Below are 14,117 nucleotides of genomic sequence, written 5' to 3'. Positions count from 1 at the left end.
TTATAGGATTGACGTTTGTAGAATAATGAGGAAGATCAATAATTACAAAGTGATGATCCTTACCCTATTAAAGTTTATTTTAATTTTGATATTTATTATAAAATCTGCAAGTGCTCGTAACAGTTAAATGCCACACACAAAGCCAGTGAAAAACATGCATTGCACTACCACAAGTTGCAACGTTGGTGTAATCAGGTGACTAGAAGCAGGCTTGGGAGTGCATCCATGAAGGTGAGACAGACAAGGAGATTGTGGTGGAATGATCAGCAGCCTGTTATTTACGGGACTCTGGTACATTGGCCACTGAGGGAGACACAGGATGAGAGCAACTGAGTGACTGTAAATGCAAGGACGTGGAGCAGCTTTTCTACTTTATCATCAGCTACAACAGTGGTGACCCTCTGGTCCTTGATTCTTTGTGGCAACACTGGTGTGAAGGTTTGGGGGAGAGGGCGTGCACCCAGAATCTTCTGAGAAATCAGCAGCTTCTCATTTTCCAGTCTATAAGGAATGGGAAAAGAAATAACACATTAGTACAGACCAGCATGGGTTACACAACAATCTGCAAGATCAAGCTCTGTTTAATGTCTGTAAAAAGGCTGGATTGAAGTCATACAATGGGAAGGATTCCCACAACAAAATTCACCACTGAAATTTGAAAGGCAAAGATGGAGAAAAGAAAGAAAGATTAGTTTGGAAAGAATGCAATGGAGAAGTAAAGGAAGGGATGCAGAATGAGAATATTTTTCCAGTTTAATATCAATGTATCTCCAAAGGTGAATGAAGAAATGTCAAAAGGCAGCTGTTGAATCTGTATCACACTCATATTTTACATACTCCAACCTTCTTTCCATTCTACTTTAAATTTATTTCATCTGCTGAAGAAGTCATCTATACTTGTACCAATCGAATGGAAGCCAAGACCTGGTGGTAATGTTCAGCTATCAAACGATCGGTACAAACTCTGTAGGGGACACTGATTTTCACGTGAGCCCCACCTACCATCAGCAGCATTGTAGGGAATATGGTAACGTGTTAGCAATTAGCCGGGGACCTCAGTGGAAGTTCAGCAATAAATCCGGTTCTGAAGCCAGATCCATCACCCACTTCTGTAGGATAAGATCAGATCAGGATTGCAGCAGGGACTGGACTGCTCGTCAAAGGGACCTGGGGCAATCCCAGGCAGCTACCTAAGCACCACAGGAGGCTCGGTTCCCTGGCTCTGATGAGGCAGCCAGACCAGACTGGCACTTACACAGCCAAATGGTTCAAAAGATGGACTTCACCACTGCAGCACTCCTGCATGAAGGTCGACTGAACAATTCCGAAAATCATGGATAACTATCAGTTTACTATCTACAGCATTCCTGTGATTAGTTAATTTGAAATTAGGGAATAGCTCTTTAATAACCTGATTTTATTGCAGCGAACAATACGCTGATGGAACTAATTTGAAATGAGTCATATTTTATCGAGCTTGGCAATGTTGAATGATTAAGTCAGGTTCACTTTCAGGGATTATACTATTGTCGAAAGCTCCTAAAACTTGTAACAGCACCAGGTATTAAAATGTAACATCCAATGTTTCTTAGCATCACACTGTGTCATCTCTCGATGAGCTGAAGAAGCAAAAATGATTCAGGTCAAAAAGGAAAGGTTGCACTTTATGGGGGAACTGAGAGGAACGGGAATGTTTGGGGACTGAGGAAGGGCTGGGGAAGAAGAGTGAACCAAGGTCTTCTTCATGGACAAAACAGTACCTCTTCAGTTGCCTCTGTAGCTTCCACCAGGGGTTCCTCGTAGGTCTGTTCTCCCTCAGGCACCTGTTCTGCAGGGATTTCTCTACCATGTTCATCCTAGTAGAACAGAGATGTATTGTCAGCCCTCGTTGCTTAGGAAGAAAATATCTCAGCAGGGTCTCACCTGGGGTCTTCCCAAGATGATGAGATCCTGAAAAGAATGCTCATCACAAACCCTTCGTGAGGTTAAACCCTGATTTTATAACAATGCATGTAGGAATAGCAGATGGCAAAGCTTTGATATTATACTAGGTAGTGTCTGTCCTGTTGTCCTTACACTAGATACAAGTTCAGGAGAACAGAATGAATGGGGATCTGTACCTATCCAGAGAGGGACTGGGTGGTACAGATGACTCATGAGTTATCGCATTTCCAAAAGAATAACAGGCTGAAAGATGATCAATTAGACATGCTATTAATTATTATGAAAGATTTAGTTACAGTGAATGGGGAGAAAATTGTTAGTGCCCCCTGATTTCTTCTTCAGTCATGGAGACTTTATACAATGAGATGGACTCTGACCTCACGATCTACCTTGTTGTGACCTTGCACTTTATTGCACTGCACTTTCTCTGTAGCTGTGACACTTTACTCTATACTGTTACTTTTTTTACCTGTACTACCTCAATGCACTTTGTACTAACTCAATGTAACTGCACTGTGTAATGAATTGACCTGTACTATCGGTTTGTAAGACAAGTTTTTCACTGTACTTCAGTACAAGTGACAATAATAAACCAATACCAATACTTCCTCCAAATCTCTCCTCATACCTACAGTTTACAATGTCTGACATTGTGCCAGTGCATTGTGGAGTCTGAATTCAAGGCAAACTCAGAGTTTTGAAAGTATCATCTCTTTGATGGGTGCAAGCTACATTCTTCATTCAACCAAATCGTCAGAAATAGATAACTAGTCATCCAGTTATTGTGGAACATGGTCACATGAAAGGTGTCTGTCATTTTTGTTACAAAAGGGAACTGCACCTCAAAGTAATATGTTCAACATGAGCCTTTTTGCCTTCCCTGATGTAATGAATTTATATCAATACGAGTTTTTTCTTCTGCTATGCACAAAGAAGGTATGTAAATTTATAACTCGGTTTCAACAGGACACAAACCCACAATTAAGAATCTCACCAAGAGAGACCAGGGTGAGAGGTGCCCCACACCAATGATGGGAGCTAATCTTGTCTGAAGGATGTTAAGTAGTGCTGGTAATAGAACAAGGGGAGCTTTACTCTCTGACCCCATCAGGCTGAAGTGAGCTGCAAAACTCCTCCATTCCTATCTCTGAGCCTGATTTGTACAAAAAATGAGCAGACACTGTAAAACAGTGATTAACTTCCAGTGAATGATCCTCTGTGCTCTCCCAGAGTTCTATGCAACATGGGGCAGGTTTGTGTTGACTTTTTGCTGCAACTTTCAAAATTCAATCTCTGTTCTTGTCTTCTGTCACTCTCTTCAAATATTAATCCAGATTTTGTGATGAAGGTGCTCCTGTGTGAATGTTTCCTGACTCACTCTGGCAAAGGTTTCCAAACTTCAACAAAATTTTGTGTAAATTCCCTATTTTCTTACAACATATTAGGAGGCCGTTTGGCCCAATGAATCTATGCTGGCTCTCAGACCAATTCCATTCCTCCACTAACTTTCCCTGTAACATGTTCTCCCCACATTTCTATCAACTCCTCTCAGATTCTACCACACACCTACACACTAGAGGCCAATTAACTCACCAACCAACACATCTTTGGAATGTGGGAGGAAACCGGAGCACCCAGAGGAAACACACACAGTCACAGAGAGAATGTGCAAACTCCATACAGACAGCAACCGGAGGTCAGGATGGAACCCGGATCCCTGGAGCTGTGAGGCAGTGGTTGTACCAGCTATGCCACTTTACTGCCCAATTTTCCAACCTTCCTCCTCACTATTGGTTAGCAGATAAAGCCACGAATCTCTTGTCAATGACCCTCAGGAGTGAGTACTAATGTTCCCCATATTCACTGTAAAGGAAATCCCTCAAAATTAGTAAAAAAGATATCTATTTGATTCTCTCTTCGCCTTCTCTTCTTTTGGAAATGATCCAAACACAAGAACATTAGAAACAGGAACACAAGAAGACTGATTTTTTTACATTTCTACATTTCCGCCAGTACTTCACTTCTTGATTTTCTAAAAGTCCGTCAGTTTGAGTCTCAAATATGCTCAAAGACTAAACTACATCCAACTGGCGTGGACAATTCTAAAGATTCTCATCCTTCTAAATGATGGAATTTCTCCTCATTTTGGTCTGATTTACTAACCTCTTACCCTGAGGTTATAACCCCTAGATCTACAGTCTTCAGTTGACCAAAGCTTCCTCTCAAATTGAGTCCAGTTCAAAGTGCCTCACATTATGTCATTGGATTGAAGATGCATACTCTTCATGCTGTTAATATACTCACCAAATAATAAAAGACTTAAAATTGCACAAGGCAATTGAACTGTGGCCAAACAATTGTTATAGAGTGACAGATGGTTTGCAATTATTTCTGTACCATTTCCAAAACCCTTGTTGGCAATTTTATGGCTGAATAAAGTCTATGACTGGTAAAATGCAATTGATTTAATGTGCACACAGCATTATGAATGTATAAAATATCCAGCAACTTGTGATGTGAATCAGATACAACATGGATTGTAAATGGCCACAAGTCACTTGACATTAACCCTACAGAAGTAGGAGATGCCAGCCTTCCTGTAAGTTTCTGGAACTTGATTTGGACCACAAATGAGACTGGACAAACTTAGCGATGGAGTTTAATGCACAAGGACAATTTTAATTAGGAGGTTTATGTTCTCGCAGTGACTCAGAGGATCGGAAAGGCAACAAATGATGTTTCATTTCTTCAGTCAGTAAAATCTCTGGAGCTTTTTAATTTTTTTTATATATATCCCTTTCTCTTCTGTCCAACTCTCACTCTTAATTCAATATTCTTTCTCTAGATCTTTTTTGGAACCTAATTTGACAATGATTCTTTCCTAATTCCTTGAATGTCCTCTCTATGTGCATTATTCTTAAACCTCAATTGGATTAAAGAAATTTCACATTTTCATCCACACTTCCAGCGCAAACAATCTGTGTTTTTGAGGGGGGGTGCAAATTTGTCAAGAACCTTGACATCACCTCAATCACCACCACCTTCTCAAGGGCAATTAAGGAGGGGCAATAGATGCTGGCCTTCCCAGTGACACTGAGATCCCAGTGACGAATAGAAGACAAAATCCCACTGCCTCGGCTCTTCCTGGGATAAGACTTCCTCTGCCGAGTCCTAAGGAAATGTTGCAATCAGGTCAGAGCTTCTCAATGGGAACATTCATTCAGAGCCTCTTGCTCTTTCATCACTGAGACATTTATAGAAACATACAACACAGAAATGAGTGCTTTTGGCCCACAGTGATGCATATCTACACTAATCCCATTGCCTGCATTAGGCCCCCATCCCTCCATGCTTTTCTTGTACCTGTCCATAGAATCAATGTTTGAGGAAATGTGTCTGTTTCAGCTGAGCTCCTTTGGGGCATTTTACAGTGTTCTAGATGCTCAATAGATGCATTGGTGCTGTGGTTAAGGGGCCACCCCACTCACTGGGTGTGTGCCTCAGCCAGGTCAAAGCTTCTAGGTTAAAACCATTTTTAATTCATTGCTGTTGTAATGAAGGAAATGCAAAGCCAATTTGTTCACAGCTATATCCCGCAGTTAATCTCTGCTGGACAAGAGATAACTGTTGTTCAGAGAGAAAATTCTCTTCACTGCTTCAGCCAGCATTAGTTGACTCGCTGCACAACACTGGGGAAGCAAAATGGGCTGGTATTCTGGAACTAAAATGAATCCAAAACCCAACCCGTAGTGCCAGCTTACACACTGCAGTTAAGCTTGCTATGAACAAGCTCAGTCTCAGCTATTTTAAGAAGTGACTACGTCAGTTATTGCTCAGATTAACCTGTTCCAGCTGCTGATGTCATGCAGCACTTTTCACTTGACTGTCGTGCACAAGCAGCTCTCTAAAAACCTGCAAACCTGATGCCTCTCTTCAGCACCAACACTGAGCCAGCTAACAGGAGGATGTGCACGCAGGGGTGGGGCAGCCACAGCACTCCTCGCACACTTCCGCATCTGCATTGCAGTAAACTTTTCCCCGTGCCATTCTGTAGAGTGGAGACCCGCTAAATATGCAGAGCATGCAAGGCAACACCAAGGACGTCTCGAGGAGAAGCTGTAGTTTGTTCCTGGGACAGAGTGTGGAGATCAGGCTCATAACTGAATTAAACCCTGGCTGAATTAAGTAGCAGCAGGGCTCTCTCACTGTCCCTCCTGGCCAGCACAACACATCATCAGGATGTCCGTACCTTAAAAATATCATTATCTGAAACCCAACGCCTAACGTGTATTATTTTGCCAGTCATTCACTAAATGCAACAGTAAGTAGTGATGTCAGAGGGCCTGGGACCAGAGAAGGGTGTAGTTGAAGGTTGTCAGGGGATTGTATGCAAGCCAGGGCCTTGTTGGACAGTATGGTCCATGGGGACAGTGTGCTGGTTACTGTGAGACTGTGTGTGGATTAAACAGTAGATGCCATGATTACGATTGTATTATTTGTTTAATGTTTCATGTATTAAACTGTCAATCATATCCATATTTTCATATGACATAGAAGCCATTCAACCCATCAAGTCTATGCCAGCCCTCAGATCAATTCCCCCATTCATTTCCCTATAACCTATCCTCTCTCAGAAGCCCATCAACTTTTCCGATTCTCCCACTTTCCACCTACAATATCCTTCAATTTGAGCTAAATTTGGGAATTGCTTGGGTAATGAACCCAGACTGTTCCCAATCCTTAGGAAAGCCGTGCCTGTCAATGGTTGGGCACGCCCCTCTTGTTGCTTTACATATCGTGCTGTTCCTTACCCGGAACAGGCAGGGACAGTGAGACTGGCAGCAGGGTAGGGAAGAATTCTGCTCACCATCCCGGAAACGTGCCTACGGCAAACCTCCACTGGCCCAGATTGTGCAGAGGGATCGGAGGGCTGCAGTCATACAGCCAACCCAGAAATGTAGGCATCAAATACATTAAAATTCAGCAATGTTAATGGTCTCCTTAATTTAAACAATCACAGCGTATTGAGTAGAAGTAAATTGACTGCTGTGTTTTATAAAATAGATTTTGATACCTGTTTTCCCCCTTTGAATTTTTCCTTCACACTAGGACTGCCTCCAGACTGGCGCCACCACTAGCAGTGGGTTTGATGGATGGGTTAATTCATTGATCTGATGTTTGTGGTGGGGGATGGTTGGTGGAAGGGATGACGGTTCGGGGAGAGACCTCGAGAAGCTCACTGGTGGGGGAATCGCACCCTGTGTGTCAGCCTAGCCCTCAGCTACAGGAGCTGGTAGATGTGGTGAATCTCACCAGCTGTGGTAGAGCTAATAGGTGAGTCTCCCCTACATAAACGTGAGGGCTGCTAGGAAAAATTAATTAATCAGGTCAACCAAAGATAACAATTGGCACATCACTAAGTTTTACAGCGCAAAAGGGGGGTATCTGGCCCATTGTGGATCTACTGTTATCTTTGCTTCTCCCCCATACTTTTTCTTATTTTTTTGACCACTGCCTTTTTAAAAAGTTATATTGGCTTCCGCTGCCACCCTGTTCATTGTTTGGGACTCGAAGGCCTAGCAACTCTCTCTCTATAAAATTGGCCACATTTGTTCCGTCATTCTTCTGGCCTTTCTGTTCCTTTGAAGCTGACCCATTTAGCTTTGGCTGAAATGTTGTTCTCATTCCTCTGCTTAACCACCTCGGGTCCAGAGGAAAGAGTCCCCAGTCTCCAGCCTCTAGAGTTTGATGATTCTCCTCTGTCTCCTCTCCAAACCCTGCAGACTTAGAATTACATACACCTGCTCCCTCTTAGGGTGTTAGAATGGTCGGGCTGTGGAGTAACAGAAAGATACACATTGGTATCTTGTTGTTGGCCACACCCAGTCCTCTGCTCCATCTATATCAGTGGGATGGAATGTAAAATGGACACCTTCACCCTTGCCCGAGAACAATATAACCTCTAAGGGTTCTTCCTAATCATTTTCAGCCTGGCTAGAGTCCCTCCTACATTGCTCTGTGATATGGTCACAGGTTCTTGTACAGCCCACTGGAACATCTTCTGCTCCCTACTCTGCAACGTGTGGGGCTGAGACCCTCCCTTCTCTCCTGCAATGACTTGAACTGTTGATCACTGCAGAAACTATACTGAAATGGTTCACCAACAGCAGGAGCGAATGGACTTTCATTGCCACTCAGTTGATTGGGTTTAAGGGGCGTTGCCTCTGTGAGGGGTGGAGCTTTGTTTGACAAGGCTGTGCAAAGCACAGCATCAGGAGTGAAATTAACTGTCCTTTTTTTCTGTTTCAATGAGATCAAATACCCTGCTGTCAATAACCTCTTCAGCCCATTTCAAGCTACAAATTTTGACCTAATCGCAACACACTTCTGCCTGTCTTTCACAGCTTCTGAACAGATACTATTCACAGCAGTACCCCTGAAACTCAGTGATTTTGCAGAGAAAACCTTAACTGTACAGGACAGCACACAGGGACTTCAGAGTACGATGTCCTGTTGCTTATTTGGGTGATTGTACCAGTGGCTGTGACTATTGGCAATAGTTGCAATTGGTGTGTATGTGACTGCACCAATTACCCAGAAAAGATGAGTTAAAATCTCATCTGGTGCTTTAAAAATTTGTGAATTGTCTAGAAACAAAAAGGCTTTCCAGTTGAAAGTAACTGTGAAATGACCAGAATGTCATAAAGACCAAGCTGGTTCAATAATGTTCTTTAGGGAGGAGGGTGACCTAACCTCTATGTGACCCCAGTATCCATGTAATTTAATCAAAGTCATTGCATTGCAATTTGAGAAGAAGGTCCAACTATCAATGTCACAGGTTGACCAGCAATGAGCTTTATATCCCAGATGAGTTAGTGATGTCTCCATAACAAGAATTTTCTTTGAAGTCCTGACTCTTATTACTATCTAACTAGGGATTTATTAAGGAGTAAGACATCAGGGTTAAAGCATGCCCAGGATTGAAAGCATAAGGCTTTCACGTGGGTTTCTACATACAGGACACTCGGTCTCACCAATTTCACCACCCCAGAAGCTGCTGCCACATTCTCCACTCCTTCCACCGTCTTGTTGGCTACTGTGTTGACTCCAGCCACCACTGCCCCTCCAACCATGTTGGCTTGTTCCTTGGTTTTCTCAGCCACTGCCAACCGAATAAGAAATATGTCTTAAAACACAGGTGCCAGGTGAACTGAGGGGGCCCACTTCTGCTTGTTAAGGAGTTATCAGTTACCTGTGTTCACACTATGTACAACGCCTTCCTTTGTCTTGGTGCCTGTTTGGGAAGAGAAGAGATAAAAATTACAATTCAGCAACTTTAGAGGGAGACGAGATGGGAAGTCACCTCACTTCTTGAAATACTGTGTTGTTTTAATCCACTCGCTGTGCCCTGCTGTCTTTAGAGGAGGGATTAGTGGTTGTCCCAGTCACACTCACAGTCCAACAGTGGACACTTGGATGAGGTACCAGAAGCCCAGCCAATGTTCAGTAGTAATAACAGATTAACTCAATCCTGGGCTCAGCTCTCGTCCATAAACAGGCTGCATAGGACACAATCAGTCCTTTCATCTCTCCTCTGCTTCAAGCTATTGTCCCGGCTAATTACACAGAACTAGGATCAAACCTGCAACATTACTGGCCTGAAATTGAAAAGTAATAAAAAGAACTGCAAAAGATCCGAAATTAAAATGGAAAATGCTGGAGATACTCAGCAGATTGGCGACCTTTGGATGACCTTTCTGGGCATGTTTCAAACCTAATGGTTTAACCCTAATTTATTATTGTCTCATAAATTCTTTCTGACGAAAGGTCATCCACCTGAAACGCTGACTCTGTTTCTATCTTCACAGATGCTGCCCGACCTGCTGAGTGTTTCCAGAAATCTCCAGGTTTAAATCCTGGCCTGTATTTCTCTGCCCCAGACATACTGGAACTTTTTAGACAAGGGCTATTGTTCCATCCCTTGATAGGATGTGGCTGCAGTTGCAACAAGTGCAATCAATAAGTACATTGATTCTGTGCAACATTGGAAATGCTATGAACTAGAAAAGCTTTTTATCAAAAGGGTGGGTCTTCTGAACAACTATACTGTGCTTTGGTATTAATGTCCAATGGACACACCTCAATCCTCCTGTGTGTTGTTGAGTGGAATGGTGCATCACACACTGGAGCAGGAACATTCAGTTGCTTTTCTGAGGCATGTCCATTGACTCGACTGGCACAGAGCTACCTTCTTAACCCCAAGTTGTGGCAAACTCAGCATCCTCTGAGGTGTGCCACAGAAAACTTCCCTGTGATATAAACCTGTATCCCGCTGGCGTTGGGATCCAGTTGTAGCCAATCAAAGATCACCTGTTAATTATCCGCAATTCTTAACTGGATGTTGGAATGAGCAGGAGGGACAGAAGACAGATTTAAGTAAAGAGTGCTTTCAGTAAAATAGGACATAATAAAATGAGTTTATATAGCTGGATGCAAAAGCAAAATTGAAGCCGAGGAAATGGGATAGAATTACAAGATTTAAAATTTTTAAGCTTTTTTTGATATGAAGCACCACTGAGCATTAAAATTGCTCCTATTTTTGCCGTTTTACAATAAATGTTAATGTTTGACATGGTATCTCATTGTATTACCTCTGAACTTGCAATAGCAATTGGCCAGCAGCACAAGGGTTAGTCTCTGAAACCAAGGAATCCAAGAGTTAAAGGTCAGGTTCATGAGGGGAGTCCAGGATATAGATACAGTCAGTCCCCCGCAGGGGCTGGTCTGAGAGGAGTAAAGCTCTTGATTGCGTCTACAATAAGTGGACACAGACCAGGACCACCTTGTCCATGTGGCCTCTGCATTCAAGTGGCTTTCTATCATGAAGCCTCCACTGGAGGAGAATTGGAGAGTTGCCACCGTCTCCTATCTGCAGTCAGCATGGGCCACTGGGACGGGATCCATGATGAGGTGTTTCTCCATCCTTAACCTTGGGGGTCTATTGTGAGAAGAGTCTTAACAGCACAGAAGGAGGCTGTTAGCCCACTGGGTCCATGGCAGCTTTCTAAGTGAATTCCTCTACAGTGTTTGCCCGTAACCATGCAAGTTGCTTTCCTGCCGATGCCTATTGAAATCATTAGACATCTCCACTTCCATTGCCCTTATTCTGGTCATTATCAAACAACTCCCTCTGTATCTCTCACCCTGAACATTAAACCAGTAAATTAACATCCCCATTTGTAGCAGCAACACTGGTGTGCTGGGTCCTGGCTTAGACAGAGGCTGAAGCAAATGTTTTTTCAACTGCTCGTCTGGCTCTTGCAGTCTCCACTGCAGTTAACTGCAACTGGAAATTCAAAACACTGCAGCTGCTGGAAATCTTTCCTCAGATGTCTCCTGTCATGCATTGAATCACAACTGCTTTGTATCCATTAACCTGCATCAGCTCCTGGTCGTTAATGCTTCCATTTTAAAATTCAGCCATTTGATGGGCTCATTCTCCCCACACCCTCTGACTCTGTGGCCCACACCCCTGACTTCAGCACTCCAGGAACCCAGTGCCAGGAACCCCACCCTTTTACATAGTGGGAAGGATTCCACCCACCCCCCAGTGAAGACTGTGCGGGTGCAACGCCGATGGGGTTGGTGGTTTGGTTTGACTTTGGTGCTGGTTTTCTCCTGGGTGTCCCAGTGCTGACAGTGTGGACCTTCCCTCATCCAGGGAGATCTTTCTTAGTTCATATTGCACAACCTCCTGTCCCGGCATCATGATAGTGGAAAGCCATTCACTGAAAGCCCGCCCACCCCATCAATCACACCCTACCTGTCAATCACACCCACCCCATCAATCACACCCTACCTGTCAATCACACCCACCCCATCAATCACACCCTACCTGTCAATCACACCCACCCCATCAATCACACCCTACCTGTCAATCACACCCACCCCATCAATAAACCCTACCTGTCAATCACACCCCACCCCATCAATCACACCTTACCTGTCAATCACACCCACCCCATCAATCACACCCTACCTGTCAATCACACCCCACCCGTCAGCCCTGCTGCTGACTGCAGCTCATTCCCGTTCCCCATCCAGTGATCTGCTCTTCCCACCTCCCCGGCTTCTCTTTCCTCCCCGGGCGAGGTTGCGACCTCCACCCCAGCGCCGCATGGACCTCAGGACCGGCCGCTGCCAGCCTGCATCCCTCCCATCCAGCGGCCGAGATCCGGAACCCTGGGCCGGGACACCGGCTTCACCCTGCCTGCCCTCCGCCAAGTGCAGAGCCCGCCGCTCCCTCCCCATTACCGCCCTGTCATCACCCCCACGGTGGGTCTGTGAACATTCCCGGTCAGGCAGCTCGGCGCCCGCCAGCTCCCCGGGGAACTGCGCCGCTCCTCACGGGCAATGAGCAGGGTCCGCACTGAGCTCCCCGGGCAGGTGGGGTGACCTGGGTTACAGAAGCTGCACCCCGGAGGCGATTGAGAGGGACGGGGGTGGGGTGGGGTGTAGGTCCAGGGCCGCCTCAACAACAACCACTGATATGGGAGCCATTATATTCGGGATCGGTAGGACCACAAGGGGAGACCAGGTGAGGCAGACCCAGTGACTCGGGACATGAGCATCAGACCCTCCAGGGACCGGCTCGGGGTCCACCGCAGTTGTCTGCAGAGATGAGGATGTAGAGATGGGGTATCTGCAGCAGACGCGTTACTTTAAGCCGACTGATCTCGGGGAGCAGGCGGATCCCGGTCTGAGGAACGACGCAGGTATGAGAGGGGTTGGGGGTGTGGGGGTCAGCCCTCCAGGTGTGAGGTGAAGGTTGCAATCCATCGGACTCAGCCAGGACAGGGACCGGGCGGGTGGCTGGTGATGGAAACACCAAAGATAATGGCTTGGCTCCCCCCAGTACCAAGTTGATCCAAGGTACCAGAACGTTCTATTTGTGTTGACTTGCCTAGAGCATCGGTGCAACCCTTCTCACCCCTTTGCCGGGTATCAGACCCTGTGAGATCGGTCACCTTTCCGCACTGGAACCGCCGCCCTACATTGAACACCCCGTCTCCGCTAACCCTCACCGTCCCTCCAACCCTAACCTAGTCCCACGCTTCGTTCAAAGGGCGGAGGGTTTAATCCGCAGCGTCCCCGCTCGGGGTGAGTGCCGGGTGTTCCCCGGGGACCGAAGACCTTCCCCCCCCCTCGCCTCCGTGATGTCTCTGAGGTCACTTCTGCAGCGCCGTCTGCTCCCGGCCCGGGCACCGCCCACTGCACCATTTCAGGCTGGTCCGCCGATGGGACGGGGAAGGAGATATTGCAGCATTTTATTGGCATTCCCGCACGTCGACCGGGCTCCCCCCAGAGAGACACCCGGCGTGGGGATGTTCTGGGTGGATGGTGCAGGTGATGTGGGGGGTGCTGAGCCTGGGGAAGTCTGCTGGGTTGGGAGACAACAGACGGGGGGGGGGGGGGTCATTTAGCCAAGGGGACAAATCAGTGCCTGTGGGGTAATAGGTCGTGTGGGAAATCCAACTGGCAGTGAATATAGTGAAACCCACCCAGCTCAAGGTCACTGTCACTGCAGAGGGGGCAAGCGAAGGGATTTGCCTCACCTCACCTCGCTGTGGTCCACAAGACCTCCCCCAGACCCCGCTAGAATAAGACATGGTCGGTTGTAGAGGTCCGGCTACAGTGCCCTCACCTACATACAAAACCCCTTCTTTCGTCCTCTCCGCTGCGTCTTGCACGCCTTGCTTGGTTTTCTCTGCCGCGGCCACAACTCCTTCCTTGGCGAACGAAAAGCCTTTTTTCAGGACATCCATGGTGTGAAGAGTAAGTGGGAGCTCCGAGCCCTCTCTGAGGAGAATTCCCTTCAGATGCTCCACGGCACCAGCTCCAACACCGGTCTCTGCCACTGAGTACTGGCTCTCTCTCTGCTCAGCTGCACTATTTATGATGTGACTTGTGGATGCTGCGCGCAGCTCCGGTGAATATTCGCTGCTGCAATATTAATGACATTGATCTGGGAGGGAGAGCGGTGGGCTGAAGATCTTGTCCGGTTCCAGGAAGACAAGAGCCAAGAATCACTGCAGCCCAAAGCTGCAAAGATCTGTAGGCATTCTTGTCGTTAACTGCAGGAACTGGGACCTCTGATACACCCCAGCCCAACT

The 14,117-nt window shown here is 46.1% G+C and overlaps 1 protein-coding gene across 1 annotated transcript; it reads right to left on the bottom strand.

Moving 5' to 3' along the window:
* Positions 1–55: 55 nt before the first annotated feature.
* Positions 56–13,940, bottom strand: sncga (synuclein, gamma a). Its single transcript, XM_052041522.1, has 5 exons — positions 13,649–13,940; positions 9,197–9,238; positions 8,979–9,106; positions 1,761–1,856; positions 56–501 (listed from the first exon to the last, which is right to left on the bottom strand). The coding sequence occupies exons 1-5, from the start codon at positions 13,767–13,769 to the stop codon at positions 490–492; spliced, it is 399 nt and encodes a 132-aa protein (XP_051897482.1). The 5' UTR covers positions 13,770–13,940; the 3' UTR covers positions 56–489.
* Between the last annotated feature and the right edge of the window lie 177 nt (positions 13,941–14,117).

Source organism: Pristis pectinata, chromosome 30, assembly GCF_009764475.1.
Source record: "Pristis pectinata isolate sPriPec2 chromosome 30, sPriPec2.1.pri, whole genome shotgun sequence".
NCBI classification, from domain to species: Eukaryota; Metazoa; Chordata; class Chondrichthyes; order Rhinopristiformes; family Pristidae; genus Pristis; species Pristis pectinata.
This window is presented reverse-complemented; position numbering and strand designations above follow the sequence as displayed.

Coding starts and splice junctions, on each gene's coding strand:
- sncga (XM_052041522.1), bottom strand. CDS start 13,769: ATGGATGTCCTGAAAAAAGGCTTTTCGTTCGCCAAGGAAGGAGTTGTG. Junction 9,239..13,648: donor AGAAGGGGTTTTGTATGTAG/GTGAGGGCACTG, acceptor CTTCCCAAACAG/GCACCAAGACAAAGGAAGGC. Junction 9,107..9,196: donor TGTACATAGTGTGAACACAG/GTAACTGATAAC, acceptor TTCGGTTGGCAG/TGGCTGAGAAAACCAAGGAA.